The 25,253-nt window shown below is 38.2% G+C and overlaps 1 protein-coding gene across 11 annotated transcripts in view; it reads left to right on the forward strand.

The window, feature by feature from the left end:
• LOC105490477 (doublecortin) overlaps positions 1 to 25,253 on the forward strand; it is a 125,440-nt gene that overhangs the window by 92,207 nt on the left and 7,980 nt on the right. For 4 of the 11 annotated variants that reach the window (XM_011756159.3, XM_011756161.3, XM_011756162.3 and 1 more), the window contains exon 6: positions 13,711 to 13,805. The exons of 3 other annotated variants lie outside the window; for them this stretch is intronic. In XM_011756159.3, coding sequence (XP_011754461.1) covers positions 13,711 to 13,805 — 95 coding nt within the window. Of the gene's footprint in view, positions 1 to 13,710; positions 13,809 to 25,253 lie in introns of all 11 variants that reach the window. 4 more of the 11 variants (XM_011756156.3, XM_011756160.3, XM_011756158.3 and 1 more) reach the window with 1 other exon arrangement.

The following is a 25,253-nucleotide window of genomic DNA, read 5'->3' on the forward strand; positions in this document are numbered from 1 at the left end:
GAGATTTAAAAAGGAACAATTGTTTCATAAAATGTCAAGATTTTTTTAGCTGTTAGCCAGGGACATATACAGGTTAAAATACGCTTAACCAAATGATAATAGTGTTAGGTGGGGCAAACAGGCTTTGTTCGTTTCTAGGACATGGTAGTACCACCCTGTTTCCATCCTGTGTTAATCAGTCTTGGATGTGGAACTTGTGAATGGATTTATAAACCTTCATTCAACCCGAGTAACAAAAGGTTATGTAAGATAGACCAATGGAAGATTGTCTTCCTTTGAAGACAAAAGAAAGACCAAAAGTGTTCCTCTTTAGCAGGAATTCTAACCAAATGAAACATTGGCTGGGTTCAGGTTCAGTTTAAGGAATGTTTTGATGTTCTACTTCATTGGAAAATATATAGGTTTGATTCTGGTTTGAACAAGTTTGCTAGATATCTATATCTATATCTATGGGGTCCAATTAATGGTCTGATTAATAGCTAGGTTCGTTCTGACTTGAGGTTTAGTAAATTGATGCTATTTCGTCCGTAATTTGTGCTATAATTTGATTCTTTATTCCTTAGTCTTTAGACCTTAAGTTGTCCCTTTCCTGTTCTGCCCCATGAATAAATCAAATCCTTCTACTTTATTCCCTTCAAGTTCAATCCTCATTTCTGCCAATATTGAGTTTGCCCCAAATGGAATGTCTGTTGCTAAGCCCTAAACTCAAGTTAAGTAAGGATTTGGTTGTCCATATAATATTTCTGTAAGGAGCTCATTTTCACTGGGCAGAACTGATGCACTCTTAGAATCCAAATCATATTAGCTATGTCTGTCTTTAAATCAGGCCATGGAACTGTGGTAAAAAGATAAAATCTGAGCCCAGGAGGCTTCTATGGGATATTTGAAAAAAGCTTATGCAGTTCCACACTTTGATTAACCCAGGACTTGCCATTTTGATGAGCAAAGGTAAGCCTGGCTTCAGAACTAAAGAAAGACATGTCTCTCTCTGTTTCCATTTCAGCCATTAATGTGTTAATTTTTCCTTTATGTAACTTTGTCCCCAATTGAATTGAATTGAATTAAAAGGACAAAATAGCTAGTTGCTGGGAAGGAATCTTTCTCTTTCTTTCTTTTTTTTAAGGAGCCCCGAAGGAAGCTAATTACCCACCCTGGTAGGCTGAGAGAATTGTAATGTGATAATTAGTTTGCTATTCTTCAACAGTAAGTCATTGTTGTAGCAATCCAATGTTCTCCATTCCCCTTCCCCCAACTCATGTGCACCTATTTCTGAAAGTCCGATCTTTCCCGTTCCCAAACTCATAAGAAAGAAAGCCTTCTCTAACAAAATATACAGCCTTTAGAAGGGGAGGTCAAGGGACACAAAACAGCAGGGTTCATGAGAGACCTGTATCCCAGGATCCTTCTTTTCTGAACCTAGTAGGCTGCTTTGGGTTGCCTAAGATAGAGGGACTTGGCCATTCTGACCTTCCTGAAAGTGACTGTCTAGACCAGCTCTGCTCAACAGAAATAGAATGTGAGTCATAAATGTAAATCATGTATATGATTTTACATTTTCTAGTAGCCACATCTTAAAAAGTTAAAAAATGGGCAAAATTAAGTTTTACGTTTCATTTAATGATACATTCAATATATTATTAACATATAATTAATGTAAGAAATTATACATTCTTTGAAATTGAGTTGTATTTTACACTTACAACATATCTCAGTTCTGACTAGCCACACTTCAAATGTTCAACAGTCATGTGACTATTGGCTACTGTTTTAAACGGCACAAGAATACCTTTCTTCTCTAGCTAAGAGAGATTCATGATAATGGTCTTTTTACATGAATTAGATGCTATGCACTTTGCAAAATATTTCCAAATCTATTACCTCAGTTGTTCCTCATAATTGTAGTATGAATTAAGTTGGAAGTGGATAATTATCTCTCTTTTTTCTTTTCTTTTCTTTTTTTTTTTAGATTGGGGAACTAAGACACAAAGTTTAGGATCTTGGGATCTTCCCAATATCACACACTACTTAGCACCCAAGAGCCAGAACGCCGCTCTCCTGACTTCCCAGCAAGCATTATTTGCAGTGTCCCACTGACATACAGTAGTATATGGGATGTCCTGTCTGGTGAATGCAAAGGTCTATGTTAGATGGTCCCTGCTTCTTGGCTTCCTTTACCCTTCTCCCATCTCCAGGCTAGGGAGGTGGAAAGGCAAGGGGTGGGTTGGTATCTGCGTCATTTTCTTTGTGCTGCTTTGAGCAAAGTCCCACAAGTAATTAGGTGCCTTTCAGTGCTACAGAGCACTGAAACAAGACAGCTTAGGCATTCCTTCAGCTCCCCTAGCTCCCCTACTGGCAACTTCAAAGGGAAGTGGTGTCCTTGACAGAGCTGTGGGAAGAGAAAAACTTCCCTGGTTCCTCCCCCAATCTGATTTTTTCTAAAACCTGCTTAGAAAATGATTGGAGCAAGCAGTATGTTGGGTGCCAGTGAGCACCCCATAGTGCATGGTATATGGTGATATCTCCCTACAACAGGAGTCCTATCAGCCAGCCTTGGCTTGGGACTTGTGTTTACACACAACTAAATGAGCAAAGTACTCCTGTAAAGTATTTAGTAGTGCTAGGTGCTATGAAGAAAAAGGATGTTAAGATGAATTCCCTGCGACTAAGAAATTTATGATTTATTTGGGTAACCAGTATACATGTAAATTTTAAAAATATATTTACAAATACTTATATAGCTCCTATTATGTGTCAGGCAACTGTTCTAATCGCTTTACATGTATTAACTAATTTAATCTTTACAACAACCTTGTGAGGCAATTACTATTATCCCCATTTTGCAGATGAAGAAACTGAGGCATACAAAAGTTTAGTGACCTGCCCAAGATCACACAGTTAGTAAGATGATAGAACTGGATTTAAACCCAAGCAATCTGACTGCACAGTCCACAATTTTAACCACTGAACCATTAATGCCATGTTAATGGTAATAACTTATTTAAATGCAAAATGCATAATAGATACTGGTAGTAAGTATTATTGGAACTATTGGAGTTCATGGGAGAGAGCTCATTAGGGACTAGAGTGCTAAGAGAGAAATTCTTGGGAGAACTGGAACTTGAAGGAGGGTTATATATAAATTGATAAGGAGATGGATACTTCTGGCTGGCGGGGAAAAATGAACAAAGGGGCAGAGGTGGTGATGAATATGGCTTATCAGGGTACAGGGAGGAGGCTCTTAAATCTACCTCTCCAGCCCCAATCTTCCTTCTGGATGTCAGACCCATAATGCCTACTAAACAATCCTGTGTATATGGCTTATATGTGACAAATACAAGCTATCTAAAAATCAAAAGCATTTCCACCTCCCATCTCTTTGTCTGACAATACAATTATCATCCTTCCCAGGTTCAACACCCTGGTGCTATTTTGACTTCCCACTCATTAATCCTGCATACCCACTGTGTGCTATTGTTATCATTGTTGGACATGTGAACCATCTCCATGTGATGCGCGCAGCAGTCCCTTCCTTTCTCTTATGACCTGATGTCTTTCTTGATTATTTCACAGACTTCTTAGCAATATTTCTGCTTCAAATCTCTGTCCACTTATCCATGTGGTGTGGTGCCACCACATTTCTCATCCTAAAACACCATTTTCATTGTGCTACTTCCCTGCTCCAAAATTTTTAGTGGCTCCACACTGTTCATTGACCAACACACCTTCCCCTGCCGTAATAATGCTGAGAGGGTAAAAAGAGAGAACAGGATAGGGCCAATCATTTTGCTTTGGGGAGCACAGCAGTAAAATGCAAAAAGAAAAAAAAAAGAAGCAAAACAAAACAAACATAAAACAGAAATAGTAGGCTTCACCTAAGGAAAGCTTCAGTTATCTGATACTTGACCAACTAGCCAAAGAATTAGCCCTCAGCCTACATAGACTGATATCTCATCTCTTGTGGAATAGGATTTCCTAACTCAGTGCCTATGAATTGAATACTTACTCAATGCTAGTAGTGGTGGTAGTAATATTGATAGAAAGTACAATTTATTGAACCCTTTTCTATGTGGCAGATACTTGGCTAAGCACTTTGTGTATAGTCTGCCATGTAGTCATCAAAACAGCAACAATTGAGATATTATTATTCAAATATTACAGATGGGGAAACTGAGACTCAGAGAGGTTAAGTTAGCCCCAGGATCACAAATCTAGGAAATGGCTAAGCCAGGATTTAAAACTTTGGCTGATTCCAAAGTCTGCGTTCTTTTTACAAATTAAGAACAATGCAGTTTGTCCTAGTCCCTGCACCAGGAAAACCAGCAGTCAGCATTGACAACAGGCTAGCTCCACCAGAAACATGTTCTGTTTCTCAGTAGGAAATAAATGTTGACAGCATTGTCAACCCTGAGAAAACAATTCTGGCACTTCCATCAGCCCCCCTACAGATGTCCTCTTCTTGAGGGAAACTCATCTGTGTCAAAATATTGCAGGATTGGGTATATACATTTGTTTTGTAACAAGGAAGACTCTTACTTCTCCCCCTTATTTAAAGGATTCATAACTTCATGCTGTCCAAGATTCCGTAGGAAATAGATTTAAAATTCAAATTCCATCTTCTGAAGTTACAGTGTCTCACAACCTACAATTGAATTTGGCTTGAGAGCAAACCCTATGATCAAATCATTGAAGAACTATTCCCAGGCTCTCAGTTCTTGCTTCCCTAATGGATGGGTCTAGGGAGAGGGACAAAGGCTTTTCCATTGAGCAGAAACAATTAGCCAAAGCAGTCCACACACCCTGCCCAAGGGCTCTCTGGAATGTATGTGTGAAAACCAAAGGGTCTGTCTCTTGGCCTCCTTCTGAAGTAAGTTGAAACCACCTTGGATCCACTTGGATGGCCTTCCAGGAAAAACTCCCTGTATTTGTAAGGAGAAAACAAGGTATCTTTGGACTGGAATGAATAAAAGCTTAGAGCATCTCAGTATGAGAAAAATGAGGAAGTGGCAGAATTGTGTGTTGAGATCTCCCTCTGCAAGGCATCAGGGAGTTACAGAACACAAGACAGAAAATGAATTACTAGAAGTTCACAGTGGGAGGTATGTGATGTGCTAACTTTAAGGAAATTTTGAAATAGAATCTGTGAGCAAGTCCCGAAGCCACCATCCATTGAGGAGGGGCAGAGTGTATACCATTTACGCAAGTCATACCCTCTCTGAACCCCCATATCCTTGTTATTAAAAGGAGACTAGTAATACCTGGCCACCATCTCTTAGAGCTATCAGGAGAATAATTTGAGTTCATGTATGGTAAAATGCTCTGAAAATAACTGCAGAAAAACAGTTGAAATTATAAAAGGGGCTCTGAAATTATTATCATAGCTCTTTTCGTAAACTGGGGTTGTTTTAAATGAGGAATATTTCAAAATGACATCAAATAAAAACCATGAGGCTTGATTTTGAGTTGGGCTCAAATGTTGGGCTTAGGATGGAAGGAAAAGCCAGGGCTAAGTGAATGGGCATTAACTTGGTTTGGTCTGTGGTCAAAGGTTGGGAGAAATGTAGATGCCAAGCTGTCCCTTTATTTTCTGTACCATTCTGGTCATGTAAACTTGAGCCCAGGAAGTATAATGACTCATGTAACTTGCTGTCCAGGCAACTCTATAATTGCTACACCTGGGGCCTCTTATGCCCAACTTGTACTCAGTTGCCTCCAAGTTTCCAGGAATCGGTCCAGCCTCCAGACAAGGGAATCCGCAGTTTGGGAGTTTAGCATCAACTCTGCCTGGCTGGTGACCCCACTTTGTCCTTGGCCAAAAACTCACACCAAAAACTAGACTTTCTCATTTTTCTTTGGGAACTAACCTCTCCCTACTCGATCCACACATACAGGCCTTATTACTCATCCCCCAGGAACCCATTTTTCCCTATATATTTAAATCTCCGTAAATCTAGATAAGTCAGCCTAGTTTCCTTACCAACTATCCTGTTTGGCCTTGTGCTGTTCCATTCTGACAGGAAAGGCAGACAGAGCCAAGGAGCTAAAGATGAGTACAAAGACAAGAACAGGCATAATCATTCAGAGGAGCCAGTGAACCAAGACTGCAGGACCAAGCTTGGCAATTGTGCTGCGTAGCTGAAGGGCACCAACTGAGAGGGTTGACAGACAGGGCATAGATACTATCTTCCCGGAGAACTTTGTAACATGAGGGTAGTTACGTGTCATGCTAAATGCTCTGTCTGCTATTGTTTCATGACACTGTGTATGATACCCAACTGGTTCGGTGAATGAAAGAAAGCTCTTGCTAACCACTTTCTAAATCTAAACCAGACCGAATAGGATAGAAGCCCCGAAGATGGGTGTCAGCTCTGGTGTCTGTCTTTTTTCATTACTTTCTCTTTTCTCGGCCACAACTTTCACCCTCCTCATAGGAAGGAATTTCAGAAGCAATTAGGTTTTTTGTTTGTTTGTTTGTTTTGTTTTGTTTTGTTTTTTAAGAGCCTATGTTAGCAAAAACAAAAAAACCATATAGGCTTTGGAATCAAAGAAACTTACATTCAGATCCTGTATTTGCTACCCCTAGCTGGAACATATGTGTGTGTGTGTGTGTGTGTGTGTGTGTGTGTATGAGAGAGAGAGAGAGAGAGAGAGAGAGAGAAAGAAAGAAAGAAAGAAAGAAAGAAAGAAAGAAAGAAAGAAAGAAAGAAAGAAAGAAAGAAAGAAAGAAAGAAAGAAAGAAAGAAAGAAGAGTGCCTGACCCATCACAGACACTCAATAAAGAGTAATTTTTATCCTATTTTTGTTGATAAGATTGAAAAGGTGGCCTAGGAGATAGAAAAGTTTTTGATGCCCCTTGTTGCCCAGGGGAAAAATGGACTATACAAGAGTTGAAAGAGATGAGAGAATTTGGATCATGTATAAATAAAAGGTCAGAACAGCGAGACAATGCTGTGGTTCTGAGAAGGGAAATGAGAAAGAGAGACAAGTTAAAGATGGAGAAGATCCACCAAGGCATTTCCTAATTCCCACTTAGAAATGGAAGCTCAAAGACAAGAGCTAAGGATGGTTAGTAAAGAAGAATAAAGGAAAATGAGGAATATCAAACAGTGGTGCCATTTCCAGCCACTCTTAAAATGAAATGTGGACCTACATGGATTTACCAATCCAAGCACACAAAGTTCATCAGACCCTATTTGTATTATTTCCTGCTGCCTCTTTTACTTGACATTTATGTGAACTGGCTCTAGAATCCATGTCAAATGGCACCTTTCCAGATTTTTGTCCCACAGAATCCATAGACAAAGTGTGCCTTTGGATACATTTTATCTAGTCTGTAAATGTAGGGCCTCCTTCAGCTTGTAATGAATCTACATTTAACTGTGCAAGTCTACATTACTTAATTTCTCTATGTCCACTTTTGGATTTCGTTCTATCAGGGAACTCTGGGAACGTCTGAGAAAGTGTCTGTATTTTTACAACAATGCAGTGAATGGTAGTTAAATTATTAAAAGCTGATTTCCAAAATGCTTGTTGAATGTTGATGACAAAATTAAGTCCTTTATTTATAGACAGCTTAAGATTAATTCTTAATTTTAAAAGGGAGAGGAATGGGTGGAGAATTGGGAACATACATAAATGTACACATATGCAGAGAATATATAGAGAGGCATATATGGAATATGTACTTATGTACTGCCCCTAAAGTTACTGAGTGAAAATGTTTCAGAGGATACTGACAAAAGACCTGGAAGTTGCTGAAGAGCGTATGCATTCAGTTCTGTAACCAATAAATAGAAACTGACTCACATGGACACATGCTTGTGCTTAACAATTTTCCACACTTTGGCAAGACCAGTGGACTCATTTTCAGCTAGATAAGTGTGTAGGTAAAAAAGACAGTTCTAATATTGATGGTGTAGCAACCATCCCTTTATAGCTTGGCTAACAAATACTGGGACACTAGAATCTGTGAAGTATATAGCAATCATGTAAAAAAAAAATGCCAGAGGAGAACTTAATGGGGTTGCCCACTACTGTCAGACTTTATGGCTGAGGTCGCAGCTCTTTTGGAAGAGTTCTATTGTGTCAGCTCATATAGGTCTCCAAGATTGCTTCTTACCTTGAGTGCTATGGGTCAGGTCTGCTGGGGAAGCTCTCAGGCACTATAGGTGGTCCATTAACTCTTTCAACTATTAACTCCTTCATTTCTGACAAAGAGTAATTCACTGCTTTTTTACTACACAGCCTCTTGCCTTTTCCAAAGTGCATTTGTTATTCACAAAAAAGCCTAGTGCCTTGACAAAGTCTAGTGCCCGCATTCTTGGTGCTGTTTGGCACAGGTCGTGTTCTTTGAGTGGTTTATATGGTATGTAAACACAATACTCTATGCTTATCTGGCCTCTAGGTCCCTATCTACCATGGTATTCATTCTCTCCCTCCCCCGTGGCCTTAGTGAACCATCATCACCCCTTACCTGGATTAGTGCAATGTCTTCTAACCAACCTCTTTGCTTCTACCCTACCCCTTCCCACTCTGCCCTCTGTCTTAACCAACCACAGTAGCTGGAGCTTTAAAATGCAAATTTGATATCACTTTCAGCTTAAAATTCTTCTGTGACTCTCCTTCAGAAACCAAATGCAAACTTCTTAATAGGCTACACAAAAAGGCTGCCAGGGGCTGACCCTTATCCTCTGTCTCCAGCCTCATCTCCTGAAACTCCCTGCTGGCACCCTGTGCTTCAGCCATTATGAGTTCCTTGCACTTCTGTTATCATAATGTATTCTCTCACACATTCGTGTCTTTGTTCCTGCTGGTGCAATTTTTTTTTAACTTTTTTTTTAGGTTCAGGGATACATGTGCCGGTGTGTTATATAGGTAAACTGCATGTCATGGGAGTTTGGTGTGGAGATTATTTTGTTAACCAGGTAATAAGCATAGTACCTAATAGGTAGCTTTTCTGATCCTCTCCCTCCTTCCACCCTCTACCCTCAACTAGGCCTCATTGACTGTTGTTCCCCTCTTTGTGTCCATGTGTTCTCATCATTTAGCTCCCACTTACAAGTATGAAATTAGATATTTGGTTTTCTGTTCCTGTGTTAGTTTGCTAAGGATAATGGCCTCCAGCTTCATCCATGGTACTGCAAAGTACATAATCTTGTTCTTTTTCATGGCTGCATAGTTTTCTGTGGTATATATGCACCACATTTTCATTATCCAGTCTATCATTGATGGGAATTTAGGTTGATTCCATGTCTTTGCTATTGTGAATAGTACTGCAATGATTATACACATGCATGTGTTGTTATGGTAGAATGATTTATATTCCTTGGGGTGTATACCCAATAATAAGATTGCTGGGTCAAATGGTAATTCTGTTTTAAGTTCTTTGAGGAATCATCACACTGCTTTTCAAAATGGTTGAAGTAATTTACATTCCCACTATCAGTGCATAAGCATTCCCTTTTCTCTACAACCTTGCCAGCATGTTATTTTTTGACTTTTTTTTTTTTTTTTTTTTTTGAGACCAAGTCTCACTCTGTCACCCAGACTGGAGTATAGTATCATGATCTCAGCTCACTGCAACCTCCACCTCCCTGGTTCAAGCAATTCTCCTGCCTCAGCCTCCCAAGTAGCTGGGATTACAGGCACATGCCACCACACTCAGCTAATTTTTGTATTTTTAGTAGAGACAGGGTTTCACCACATTGGCCAGGATGGTCTCGAACTCCTGACCTCATGATCAGCCTGCCTCAGCCTCCCAAAGTGCTGGGATTACAGGCATGAGCCACCATGCCTGGCCAACTTTTTATTAATAGCCATTCTGACTGGTGTGAGATGGTATCTCATTGTGGTTTTGATTTGAGTTTCTCTAATGATTAGTGATGTGGAGCATGTTTTCATATGCTTGTTGGCTACATGAATGTCTTCTTGTGAAAAGTATCTGCCTGTTCATGCCCTTTGCCCACTTTTTAATGGGATTGTTTGTTTGTTTCCTGTAAATTTGCTTAAGTTCCTTATAGATGATGGATATTAGACCTTCGTAAGATGCATAGTTTGCAAGTATTTTCTACCATTCTGTAGGTTGTCTGTTCACTCTGTTGATAGTTTCTTTCACTGTGCAGAAGCTCTTTAGTTTAATTAGATCCTGTTTGTCAATTTTTGCTTTTTTTTTGAAATTGCTTTTGATATCTTTATTATTAAATCTTTGACAAGTCCTATGTGCTGAATGGTATTGCCTAGGTTGTCTTCCAGGGTTTTTCATTTAAGTCTTTGATCCACCTTGAATTAATTTTTGTACATGGTGTAAGGAAAGGGCCCAGATTCAATCTTCTGCATATTGCTAGCCAGTTATCCCAGCACCATTTATTGAATAGGGAGTCCTTTCCCTATTGCTTATTTTTGTCAACGATCAGATGGTGGTAGGTGTGTGGCCTTATTTCCAGGCTCTCTGTTCTATTCCATTGGTCTGTGTGTCTGTTTTTGTACCAGTACTGTGCTGTTTTGGTTACTGTAGCCCTGTGGTATAGTTTAGTCAGGTAATGTGATGCCTCCAGCTTTGTTCTTTTTGCTTATAGTTGCCTTGGTTATTTGGGCTATTTTTTTGGTTCCATATGAATTTTAAAATAGTTTTTCCTAGTTCTGTGAAGAATGTCATTGGTAGTTTGATAGAAATAACATTGAATCTGTACATTGTTTTGGGCAGTATGGCCATTTTAATGATATTGATTCTTACTATCCATGAGCATAGAATGTTTTTCCATTTGTTTATGTCTTCTCTGATTTCTTTGAGAAGTGTTTTGTAATTCTCATTGTAGAGATCTTTCACCTCCCTAGTTAGCTGTATTCCTAGGTATTTTATTCTGTCTCTAACAAATATGAATGGGATTGCATTCCTGATTTGGCTCTCAGCTTGGCTGTTGTTGGTGTGTAGGAAGGCTAGTGATGTTTGTGCCTTGATTTTGTATCCTGAGACTTTGCCGATATTGTTTATCAGATCATGGAGTTTTGGGGCAGATACTATGGGGTTTTCTAGATATAGAATCATGTCACCTATAGAGATGGTTTGACTTCCTCTCTTCCTATTTGGATGCCTTTTATTTATTTGTCTTGACTGATTGCTCTGGCCAGAATTTCCAATACTATGTTGAATAAGAGTGGTGAGAGAGGGACCAGGCAAAGTGGCTCACGATTGTAATCGCAGCACTTTGGGAGGCTGAGGCAGGAGGATCATGAGGTCAACAGATTGAGATCACCCTGGCCAACATGGTGAAACCCCATCTCTACTAAAAATACAAAAATTAGCTGGGCATGGTGGCGCCTGCCTGTAGTCCTAGCTATTTGGGAGGCTGAGGCAGGAGAATCACTTGAACCTGGGAGGTGGAGGTTGCAGTGAGCCAAGATCGTGCCACTGCACTCCAGCCTGGTGATAGAGCAAGACTCTGTCTCAAAAAACAACAACAATAACAACAACAAAGGGAATGGTGAGAGAGGACATCCTGGTCTTGTGCTGGTTTTCAAGGGGAATGCTTCCAGCTTTTGCCCATTCAGTATGAGGTTAACTATGAGTTTGTTGTAGATGACTCTTAACATTTTGAAGTGTGTTCCTTCAATGCCTAGATTATTGAGAGTTGTTAACATGAAAGGATGTTGGCAATTCTAATGCCTAGAACACCCTTCCTATCCTCTCTGCCTATGTGTTGTTATGGTAGAATGATTCTATCTCTGATTCATCGTTTTTTAAGGGCTTTATTGAGATACAATTTACATAACATATAATTTACTAATTTAACATATGCAACTCAGTGGGTTTTAGTTTGGTCATGGAGTTGTACAACCAACATCACTATTTAATGTCAGAATATCTTTGCCTTCCCCAAAGAAAACTTGTACCCAATAGCAGACTTTCAATCTCCTGCCCTTCCTCCAACCCCTGGAAACTATTAATCTACTCTCTGTCTTTATTGATTTGCCTATTTCAGATTCATCTTTCAAGATTTCTCAGGTGTTGCTCTCTCTTGTTTGTCTTTCAGGCCCCAGATTTCAAAGTCTATTATCTGGATTCCAGTAATACCCTATGCAAGGCTATGTCTTAGCGTTTATTTCACTGAATTCTTGCCTGCCTCCCCCAGGAAGTAACAGTCCTCTCTGAAACCCCAATGTCTAACACTTTGCTTGGCTCATAGGTAGTGCTCCATAGCTACTGGCTAAATGAAAGAACGACAGGGAGGAGGGCTTCTCAATGAGTGGGTGAGAGATGAATGAGGATATAAGCCAGACAGTGAATGCTTAAGTATCCATTTTTCAGCTCACTTGCACTTAAATAAACTTACCAACCACTACACTGATGTCTCTTCCATCTCTACAGTTGATGTGCATGTTCCAGAACCTAGGGAAATATTTCCATAAGTGGTGCAGAAGGAATATATCCTCAGGAAATATTCATGATACAGCAGTTTAAGCTTTACCTATGGGACTAACAGGAACACTCTCAGGCCATCTTTCTGCTTAATGTTTTCAATTTTCAATTTTCTATTTATTCTCTCTCTCCCCACCCCACTCCTTCTCCCTCCCCCTCTCTCTTCCTATCCCCCAGTCTCCACACAACCTCAGGATATTTGCCTTTGTTTTTAAAGCACATTTTAGAATATCTCTGTTTAACAATGTAGGTCTTAAGACTTAAAAAAAATACTTTAGTATGAAATGTCTGAACAAGAATCCACTTTGAAAGCTAATATTCCACATTTCTTTCTTCATGATTGTATATTAAAAAGTTCATTAGCAAGGGAATATAAAACAATTTAACAACACAATAGAATATAAAGATGTTTAAAAAGAAACTCTCTGATTTTCAACATTTTCTTGGCTGGAGCCAAATGGGGGTAAACCCTGACTCTGGCTACCATTTTGGATCTTTATGTGTCTCTATGTCTTTCACCATGTTTCAACTTCCTCCTTCTCTTTTAATATCTTATCATCTTCCATGTCTCTTTTCTCCTCCATTCCTGATCTCTTTGTCGCTCTCTCTTTTTTGATTTTCTCCTCTGCCCATTCTGCTGCCTGAGGCTTCTTTTAATGTTTCACCTTCTGTTTTTCCTCCACTTTCTCTTTCATTCTTCCTAACTAGTCTATTTTGTCTTTCTTACATCCTGTTCCTTTCACACATGCAGAATGAGATAGGAAAGGCACAATGGTGGGGCATGAGCAGGAAAAGAGAGTGGGAGAGACTAACAATAGGGCTATCTTTCGCCTACCCCATCATCTGCCACCAAAGGAAATGTGTACTGGTCCAAATTGCCCATATTTTTTCCTCTTTAAGGTAAGGCACATAACCTCTCTGTGCCTCACTTTTGTCCTCTATAAAATTAAAGCAAAATAGTACCTTCCCAGACTACCTCCCAGAGATGTTAGGGGCAAACCTGGGAATGAATACGAAAAATGTTTGAAAAGAAACAGACCCCTGTGATTGGGAAGCACTGAGGAGGAAAGGGTGGGAGGATGATGGCCTTGCACTGCATAGGGATCCAATTAACTGAGGACTGCAGTTCTTGCCCCTTTGAGGAGTGTGTTTCTTTTCATCTTTGTTCTACTCACCACATCACTTGGTTGTCTGTGTACCTTGTTTGAATGTTCTTAGTGTCTTCAGAGGGGAAGGATAACTTGCTCCTTTGTATGCTGTTGATTTTTATCCCTTCCTTTTCTCTTGCCTTGGGCTAGCAAACGGAACCTCCAGCAGCCAGCTCTCTACCCCCAAGTCTAAGCAGTCTCCCATCTCTACGCCCACCAGTCCTGGCAGCCTCCGGAAGCACAAGGTATTATGTCTCTTATACCTTACTAAACCTCTTTGCACTCAGAGATTCCTGAATGGCTCGGTGAAGGTTTTCTCTTCCATTCCAACTCAAAAGCACATTAAGGCCAGAAATTTTCTTCATCTGGCTCCATTAACTTGAAGTTCTGGGAATCCAAGCAGGGAGCAAGCTTCTAGTCATTTTTATTTATTCCTCCAATTCCTGATTTATTTCCTGCTACATTCTAACACTTCTTCCAAAGGGTTTCCAAAAGGTCTCCAAAGCTAATGAGGTAACCAAACCCTGCTTTGGGACATGACTTGTCTCCCCAATTCAGAGACATAGCAAAGGGGGTGTTCAGGGCACTTTATGTCACCAGGCACCAGTCAGTGGAAATGACAAAGATAGCAGTCCCAAAAAGTTGCACTGAGTTACCTACTCCATTTAGATTTACTGGACATCAACAAATGAATAGCTCCTACTTTCACTATGTACCCTTTATCACCAGGCAGATTCTGGTGCAGTGTAGGAAGAGAACACACATACACATTGCACTGGCCTTGGCCACCATGTATACCCCTTAAACTATTCCAAATAAATATATCATTAAATAACAGAGCACATAAATTCCCTAGCCCCACTATCCAAACAGATTCTCACCCAAAAATCTCTGTGTAGAAAATATGCAATGGTCACTGCCTTGAATTTCTTATACCTAAGGCAGTGTTGATGTGACTTATTCTCTGAATACTATACTGTGGAGCAACTTCCTCTAGCCTTCTCTAATCTTTTTCCTGCTCACAAGACTGGGTGTGAGATGGTAAAAGGCAAAAAGCCACCAATATGACTAACTGCATCACAGAATCAGAGATGGTCAGAGATGGAAGACACCTTAGATGGAGATAAATTAGTTTTATTTGATTCTCTAAATAATCTTATGAGGTTTGACATTTTACAGATGAGGAAATTGAGAGCCAAAAGGTTAAGTTACTTACCAGGGTAACATATCTAGCCATAAGAGTGGTACCCAAATCACCACCAGTGGTATGCTGTAGCCAGCTCACACGAGGTGGTGAGAGCTGATTGTGTACATTGCTTCTCAACTCTGTATTGAGTGACATCATATTTGTAACTTGAATTTGGCCATGGTGGGAATATGTACACCATGGACATTAACAAATACTATAAGTCAAGGTTGTTTTTTTCTCACAGTCAGTTGCTAAACAGTTAACAGCACACCACTGACCGTCATCCATTTTCATTTTCTTTTTTCTATATCAGTCTTTTAATTTCCTGGCTAATCTGGCTACTGCCTGCCCCACAATTTCTAATGTCTGTTCCATTGCTTTAATGGCCCCTTTAACTTCTGCTATTGAACCTTCCAGAACTTTCTGATTGTCCTGTTGAGCTATTTCATTTCATCAAAGAAGTATTTACTGAACTCTGTGTAACCAGTGTTACCTAGAGATTATGAGATGGATGAAAATAGTTTTTACAGTTGGCTTTTAGTTATTCTTTGCTGAGCAGCAAAGCTTGTAAATATGGACATGCCAAAATGGGAACAGACTACTTCTGTTGTTCCACTGTCCACACAGCACCTCCTATATGCCTTTCTGCTCCTACCTTCCTTTTGGGAGGCATGATTTACCCTAGCACTTTCCATCGGTACCTTCCCTAAAGTGTGAAGGCAGCTTGGACATTTGTTCTGCACACTCGAGTTATTGAGTTTTTCAACTGACATGTTCAGGTCATTTACGCTGAGGACCCATCATCCATAAGCCCACCAAGGTGAGTTGTTTGCATTGTTAAACTATTTTTCCTGGCTGGGCTTGCAGGCACTTATGGCTTGTTTGTTTACTGACTCAATTCTAACCATTGAAGACTAGAACAAGCTCACAGGTGGCTGCATTGTCAGAGCTTCACTGTTTTCTTAACTGTGGAATTTTCAGTGTTTCATTTTATTTTTAAAATTACTCTTTTTAAAGACAGTTAAGCAAGCAAATGTTAAGTAATACATTATATCATTTTCTAGAGCAAGCTTTTAAATAAAGTAAACATTTAAATTTGGTATAATTCTCACTATTTTTAAAGCTCTTTATTTTTATATCGTTTCAAACTTACAGAAGAGTTGCAAAAATAATAAACAACTTATGTATCTCTTTACAGGGATTCACTAGTTGTTTATATTTTGCCTCATCTACTTATTTTTAATGTTCTCCCTCTCTCTCTCTCTCTATATATATATATATATATATATGTGTGTGTGTATATATATATAGAGAGAGAGAGACACATACACAAATAAATACATATAGTACATGTTATTTTTTCTGAACCATTTGAGATTAACATCATGGGCAAACATTATGCCCCTTTACCCCTCAATATGTCAGTATGTAGTTCCTAAGAACAAGGACTTTTTCTTTCATAACCATAGCGCAATCATCAAAATTAGGAAATTTAACACTGGCACAATACTATTATATACTCTACAGTCCATATTCAAACTTTATCAATTGCTTTAATAATGTTTCTTTTTTTTCTGGTCCAAAATCCAATCTAGAATCACATGTTGCAAGTTCTCATGTCCCTTTAGTCTTCTTTAATCTGGAAAAGTCCCTGAGACTCTCTATCTCTCAGTACAGTATATTGTAGAAATAAAGGGTACAGGCCAGTTATTTGGTAGAATGCCTTTCAATTTGGGCTTGTCTGATGTTTCCTTGTGATTAGATTCAGATTCTGAATTTGGGGCAGGAATATCATAGGAGTGATGTTGTATTCTCTCAGTGCATCCTATCAAGAAGCAATAGTGTCATGCTTACACCACCAGTAATGAAGATTGAACTGGTTTTTCTGAATAAGATAAAAAGCTTGTGATCCTGTCTCAGTCCCCCTGGATCTCAGGTCCTAGATTCATGCTCCTCCTTTCACACAGCTACCTGAACCTTAGTACCATCAAGTCTCTGGGCAGCAGGTCTGAGCAGATCTCATCTAAACTTCTGTCCAAGTGGACCTGAAAGGTGTGAGTCATGATGCAGACAGGAAGCAGATGGCTGAGGCCATGAGTTTCCTCCTGCACAATTGGAAAAAACTTGAAGTCCCAGCATCCCTTTGGTAACTTTTGATGGCTGTGGCGGGGCCCTAAGCTGTAATCAGCTTCTTGGCTTCTTCTCTTAAGCAGTTCATGGAGAATCTTCTTTAATGCAGCTGCAATGGGGTTAGCCAAAGTCCGCATACTCAAGTGTTACAATGTGGACACGAAGTAAATCCTTGGATAGTTAATGAGAACAACATTTTGCATTTTCATACTGCTTTTTTTTCTATTGCACAGCCATTTTCTCATTTACTCTTATGATATCCCTGTGAAAGAGACAGGGCAGATAGCATTTCCCTTTTACGGATGAGAAAAAAAGAGGTGCAGAGGAAAGACAGTCCCAGTATGATTCAACAAAAATTTATTAAGGATCCCTTTGGAGAAATATGTAGTAAAGATTTTCAAAAAAAACTAGAAGGATAAGGAAACTTTCATTTATTTAATTTTTAAAATTTCAGATCAGTGATTGCACCAATGGCTTGAAATTTAGAGGCATTTTGTATGCAGTTGTCTAGAGACTAGAGGGAAGTATATTCAACATAGTATTTGAAAATATAAATAACGTTATTTAAATATGCACTTTCCTCTGCTTCCAGACTTCTTTTGTCCTCTTGTATGTGCTTGGAGAGGCCCTTTGATGAATAAAGTAGGGTCCTGACCCTTAAATCACAGAATGCAACTAACTCTAATATAAGTGGCTTTGGGTAGTATGATCAAGAGCTAACGAAAGGACTGCATGAGCACAAAGGAGGGTGGGAAAGACATCCTACTGGGAGAGAGTGGGAGATGGGGAAAGCTTTTCACAGAGGTAACATTTAAGTGGCTGGTGAAGAGAACAGGCATGCCAGCTTTAAAAAAATCAGCAAGAAACAAAATCACACCATCATAAAATTGCAGGGCACGTTTGGGAAATAGAAAAACCAAACTAGAAGCCAGGTTTCTCAAAACTCCTCCCTGACTTCCTTTGACTATAAGCTCCTTGGACCAGAGACCAACTTTTTGTTTTCTCTAACACAATAGTATCGCCAGCACAGCTGTATTTGTTACAAACATTTTGTTCTGTAGGGCTCCAAGGGACTAAGCAAATGAATTTCAGGTGCAAATTATTTGTATTGCTAAGCAATATGTGTGTTTCTGTATTTCTACATATCAATCAACAACAACAGAATGTTGAGATAATTCCTTTTCCTGAACACTGTTCTACCCATACAAGAAAATACATTTTGAATACGAAATGATTTGATGGAGATACAGTGTTCAGAAGTTCATAATTAGGCCTAGTTCTATGAATTCTCTCCATCGCCTGCATCTCATGCCATTAATTTGGAGTCTCACAGCAGCTACAAGTGAAATCTCTTCAGGATTCTACCCTCGGGCCTTATCCCCGCTTCCTCTGAGATAAAGTTCTGGAACAATCTTCTCAGATAATTTTTTCCATCAACCAAGCAACTCCACTGAAGTATCTGTTGCATGAATAATGCTAAAGCCCGGTGGTTCAGTGTGCCGGGACTCAAGGTGGCCTCCATATTATTAAAAGGTACTTTTGTACTACCTGAAAAATACCCAGGGAGTTCACTAACTTGGCAATGTGTGTACCATTTCTCTTGCTTTGGGGTAACTACAGAAAAAAATAGAATGATTGCAGTTTATAGAATTTTGGAACTAGAAGGAACCTTAAAGATCTTCCTCAATTTTAAGATCTAGAAGCAAGGACCCTGAAAAGGGAAGTTAAATGGCAAAGGTAGGCCTAGAATCTGAGTCTCCAGACTCTTAATCCTGTGCTTTTTATATTACAGTGTTGTTTCATCATATGCAAGTTTAACTTAATGGAATTCATCAATAGTCATAACACAGTAATAGAGCGAACAACTATAAAACCTTCTCTTACATTTGTATACATCATTACATCCTGAATATCACTACATACCTATATATACACATGTATATATATTTATAATATATATAATAAATATATATTATATTTATAATATATAATAAATATTTTATATTTATTACACTATATACAATATTATAATATATGTGTTATTTAATATATTTATTATATATAATAAATATATATACATGTATACATGTGTATATATAGGTGTGTAGTGATATTATATACATTATATATATACACACATGCATATTGCTGTATATGGGTGCATACTCAGAAATAACATAAATAGTACTTAATTGTCAATATAAAGGATTTTCAAAGGTACTTTAAAACAATAACAGCTTATTGAGATATAATTCCCATAGTATACAAGTCACTCCTTTAAAAGGTACAGTCTGGTGGTTTTTAAGGTAATTTAGTATACCACTATCTACTTTTAGAACATATTCATCACCCTCAAAATAAACCCCTTACCCGTTAGCAATCGCAGCCCCTTCCCCTTTCATCCAACCCCTGGCAACCAACCACTAATCAATTCTGTTTCTATGGGCTAGCATATTTGAAATAGTTCATATAAATTTCCCCCTGAAAACTGCTTTAGCTGCATCCTATAAGTTTTGGTATATTGTGATTTCATTTTCCTTTATCTCAAGGTATTTTCTAATTTTTCTTGTGATTTCTTTTTTGACTCACTGGTTAGTCATCTGTGTGTTATTTAATTTCAACATATATATGAATTTCCTGAATATCTTTCCATTATTGTTTCTAATTTAATTCTACTCGGGCCAAAGAATATAATTTGTATCATTTAAATCCTTTTAAATTTATTGAGAATTGTTTTATGGCCTAGCATATGATCTATCCTGGAGAATGTTCCATGGGAGCTTGAAAAGAATATGTATTCTGCTCTCATTGGATAGAATATTCCATAAATGTGTATTTGTTTATAGTATTATTCAAGTCCTCTAATTACTCGTTGGTCTTCTGTCTAGTTGTCCTATCCACTATTGAAAGTGGGATATTTAAGTCTTCACCTAATATAGTTGAATTGTTTGTTTCTCCTTTCAATTCCGTCAGTTTTTGCTTCGTGTATTTTGGTACTCTGTTAAGATGCATAAATATTTATATTTATGTTTTCTGGATATATTGACTCTTTTTATCATTATAAAATGTTTTTGTCTCTAGTAATAAATTTGTCTTAAAGTCTATTTTTTTTCTGACATCAATACAGCAATTCTAGCTCTCTTTAGTTACTGATTGCATGGCAAATCTTTTTCCATCACTTTACTTTCAACATATTTGTGTGTTTGAATCTAAATTGTTTCTCTTTTAGATAGCATTGAGTTGGATCATGTTTTCTAAAAATCTATTTTGCCAGTCTCTGCCTTTAATTGGATTGCTTTATCTACTTATGTTTAACGTAATTATGGTAAAGCGGGAATTACACCTAACATTTTGCAATTTTCTATATATGTTATATCATTTTTTGTTCATTACTTGATACTTGCCTTTTATGTGTTAAATATATTTCTTAGTGCACCATTTTAATTCCCTTGTTGTATTTTTACTAATTTCATTTTGAGTAATATTTTTTAGTGATTGCCCTGAGGATTACAATTTACATTTTAATACACTCTACTTAAGATTAATACAAACTTGATTTAAATTATATATAAAAATTTTGCCATAGCATAGCTCTGTTTCTTTCCCACTCCTTTTTTCTCTTACTGACATACAAATTACATCTTTATACATAATAAGTCCATCAACACAGTCTTGTAATTACTAGTTCTTATAGTTGTCTTTTGAAATAAGCCAGACACAGAAAGAAAAATATGGTATAATCTCACATATATGTGGGATCTAAAAAAAAAAAAAGGGTCAAATATACAGAGATGGAGAATAAAACAGAGGTTACCAGAAGCCCGGGATAGAAAGGGAAGAAATGAGGTGATATAGGTTAAAGGATACAAAGTAACAGATATATAGGATGAACACATCTAGATATCTTAATGTAAAATATGAGGACTATAGGTAATAAAATTGTATTATTGGGTGAGTAGATTTTAGCTGCTCTTGTCAGCAAAAAAGTAATTATTTCACTATAGTAACCACTATACTATCTATATGTAACCCATAACATTATGTTGCAAACTTCAAATATACACAGTAAAAGAAGAAAAGAGTTACGAAAATAAATTTGTACAGTCTTTTGTGTTTACTTATACATTTACTATTTTTTTAATTATGTGGATTTGAATTACTTTCTCATATACTTTAATTTCTCTGTGGATGATTCTCTTTAATATTCTTTTGCAGGACAGGTCTGCTAGCAATGAATTTTGTGTGTCTATTTGGGAATGTTTTAATTTCTCCTTTATTTGTGATGATAATTTTGAATGAATAGGATAGTTTTGTTTGCTTACCTTAAATGCCTTGATCCAGTAAGACTCCCAGCCTTTGCCGAGGGACTCTGTTCCTGTGTTGGGACATGATTTCAATGCTCTGCCAGGCAGTTTACAACTCCATCTTAGCATTCTCTTGCTGCTTGCACAGGGCCTCAGGGTCAGCCAGTGGGGAAAGATTAGGGCCATCTCACTTCTTTTCTAAGAATATACCCAGTCCTGAACTTGTGCCTGGACTTCTAGATTCCCAGGAATATGTCTGAGCTTTTCAAAGATCCTTATAGGCACATAATTCTATGACTTTTTCCTTTCAAGGTTTTCAGCAGCTTGATTTGCCCCAACTTTTGCCCTCTTCCTCCTACAGCTGCGATTTTTAAACAATTGCAACTGATCAATGCCCCCTGAAAAGGCTGTTCACAGCAAGTGTGCTCTGAGTCAGGTTAAAAAAAGAAGAACCTGGCAAATGGGAGTTTCCAGGGAGCTAACCCACAGGTCAAGGAGTGACGATTCTCTGGGAATGAGTTATATGGGGAGCTCCAAACCCCCAACTGCATCCTCTAGTAACTACTAGATTGCTGTTTTTCACGGGTACAGTAGTTGTGACTGTTGGTTTTCAAGGCTACCATGGAGCTGGGGAGAGGGAAAATGGAAATAGGGCAAGTTGAAACACCAAACATCTTAGTATTTTTACAAGATTCATCAGTGTTTTTTCAATACTGTTTGGACTGTTGCAAGCTTTTGATTGATTTTTAGAGCCCTGAAAAAGTTAATTTTGACAGTTTTGCCAGTGTTACTGCATTTGTTGAGGAACAGATTTTCAGAAGGGCTTATGCCACCTCTCTGGAAGTCCAGAACTCAAAAATACTTTTGACTATGTTCACTTTATTCCAGTACTTCAGAATTAATCCCTTCAGAGATACAACTCCATTGTATGCCACTTTGCCTCAATTCCATTTTACATGTATTCGTTGCATTTCTAGTATTTTCTTGACATTGTACATCCTACCTGTTTATCAGTTTTCTAAGAAACTTCTGTTTGGTAGTTTAGAACGGGGATGCCAAATCCTGCCTGTGTCTTGGTTATATTTGCATGGATGACCCACCCCATCTAAATTTTTTTTTTTAACGTATTTAAGGGGTTGTAAAAGAGCAAACTCCAAACAAACAATGAGGAATGTGTGACAGAGACCATATGTGACCTGAAAAGAAAACCTAAAATAGTTACTATCTAATCTTTTACAGAAAATTTTGCCAACCCCTGGCTTACAGTGAAGGGATGGTACGTTGACGAGAACTGAGAACCGAGCCTATTTGCTGTAGTTGCCTTTGTTGTGTTTCTTAATCATTCAATATTCCTTTAGGACTCCCAAATTATAGTCTCAGAGCTGGAAGAAACCTTACAGATTGTTCACTGATAAAGAAACCAATATTCAAAAATTTGTTCAATGTTGTAGCATTAATTGGCCAGGGTTCAACCTTGGGTTTCTGAATATGCTTTAATCCTCTTTCCATTATAAGGTGCCTACAAGTTTTCCTGTCACTTCTTTCTCAGCAAAAAGCATTTTCAATGTTAGATAATTTCTCAATGTTACATAAATAAGTCCTTCTCCTCCCCACTCTTGTCTCTCTTCCTCATTTCCACTCTTTTCTCTACCTCATGGAGAAGCTGTGTTCTCCAATTTTCTTGAACAATCCTCTACTGAAGTTCTTGTCCTTATGATACAAAAGCAGTGGCAAGGCGGTGGGGGTGGGGGTGCCACAGAATTGATTCTATATTTTCCAGTTTTCTTTGGTATCTTATCGACAACATGTATGAAAAAATGTGGTTTTCAAATTGTGTTCCATTTGGGGAAGGTGAGAAAGACAGAACTGGGTGAGATTTTGCCTCCCACACCTCTGGTACAACTAGAACAACTACACTTTTACCTGTTCCATGTATTAGGCTTCCAAGCAAGATTTCATTTGAATAGAGGATTTAAAGAGAGAGAGAGGGAGGAAAGAAGAGAGAGAGAGAGAGAGAGAGTTAAAAACCAGTGATTTAGACCATGGATGGAGTCCAAAAGGAATCACAAGGATTGTCAAATAAAGCCCTTGGAGAATGGGAAAAAGTCAGTGCCATGTCATCTCCGGCCCTCCATCTCCTCAAGACAGACATAAGGCTTGGGGCAGTATTGCAGCCAGGAATCCCAACTCCTGGAAGCAAAGGAAAATAAGTTGGAAGTAGGTAAATGTGGTACATTTTCCCAGCTATCATTTATTCAGGGCCTGAAAGTTCTCTGGAAGATTGAAATGAAACTACATATATATTCACAACTGATTTCGACAGGGGTGCAAATGTCAATCAATGGAGGAAAGACAGTCTCTTCAATAATGCTGCTGGAGCAGTTGAATATTCATAGGCAAAAAAAAGTGTGATGGCCGGGTGCAGTGGATCATGTCTGTAATCCCAGCATTTTCGGAGGCCAAAGTGGAGGATCACTTGAGGTCAAGAGTTCAAAACCAGCCTGGCCAACATGGTGAAAATACTAAAAATACACAAATTAACCGGGCATAGTGGTGGGCGCCTGTAATCCCGGCTACTCGGGAGGCTGAGGTAGGAGAATCGCTTGAGCCCAGGAGGCAGAGGTTGCAGTGAGTGGAGATCACACCACTGCACTCCAGCCTGGGTGACAGAGAGTGACTCTGTCAAAAAGGAAAAAAAAAAAAAAAAGAAAAAAAAAGTTTCTTGACCTAAACCTCATATCATATGCAAAAATTAAAAATGGATTATAAGCAAAGAATTCTTAGACTTGACAACAAAAGTAAAATCCATAAAATAAAAACTGATAAATTGGGTAAATTTGACTTCAAAAATTAAAAATGTTTGCTCTGCCAAAGACCATGCAAAAGGTGTGAAGGTGTAAAAAGACAAGATATAGACTGGGAGAAAATATTTGCAACCCAATATCTAATTAAAGGCTTACTTGGAGAATATAAAATAACTGTTAAAACTTAGCAGTAAGAAAAAATCTAATTCAGAAATGAATAAAATCATGAAGAAACATTTAATTGAGGAAGAAATATAGATGAAAACTAAGCACATGAAAGGATGTTAAACATTATTAGCCATCAGGGTAATGCAAATTATAACCACAATGAGATGTCACTGCAAATCCACAAGAATGGCTAAAATGAAAAATGGTAAAAACATCAAATACTGGACATAATGTGGAGAAACTGAACTAGTAATACTTTGCTGGCAGGAGGTGAGACTGTAAATGGTATAGCCACACTGGAAAGCAATATGGCATTCCTTACAAAACTGAAAATGGAATTACCATATGACTCAGCAATTTTAGTCCTGGGTGTCTGTCCCAGAGAAATGAAAATGTATGATCACACAAAAACATGTACAGTACAGGAATGTTTACAGCAGCTTTATTTGCAATAGCCCAAAACTTGAATCATTCAACGTGTGCTTCAACAGGTGAATGGCTAAACAAACTGTGGTACATCTACACCATAGAATACTACTCAGCAATATAAAGGAGCAAATTATTGATACATATAATGGCTTACACAAGTCTCTGAGGAATTATACTGAATGTAAATGGCCAATCACAAATGGTTATATACTGTATGGTTTCATTCATATAATATTCTTGAAATTCCAAAATTACAGAGACAGGAAACAGATTATTTGTTGCCAGGGCTCAGGGAAGAGGGGAAGATTGGATGGAGCTCTAATGGGGTAGCACAAGGGAGCCTTGTGTTGAAGGTACAGTTCTGTATCTTGACTGTGGCGATGGTCACACAAATATACACACATGATAAAATTGCATAGTACTCTATACACACACACATACACACCCCACACACAAATGATGGCATGTTAAACTGCAAGATGGTACCATTAGGGAAAATTGATTGAAGGGTTCACTGGTACAAGGGTACCTCTCTGTACATTTTTTCAATTTCCTATGAATCTATAACTATTACGTTGTAAAAATTAAAGAAAGTATTAATAAAAACAAAACAGCCATTCCAGAGCTCAAGATATCAAGAAAAAGAGAATTAACTTTGTCTCTTCTCTT

Source organism: Macaca nemestrina, chromosome X (assembly GCF_043159975.1).
Source record: "Macaca nemestrina isolate mMacNem1 chromosome X, mMacNem.hap1, whole genome shotgun sequence".
Classification (NCBI taxonomy): domain Eukaryota; kingdom Metazoa; phylum Chordata; class Mammalia; order Primates; family Cercopithecidae; genus Macaca; species Macaca nemestrina.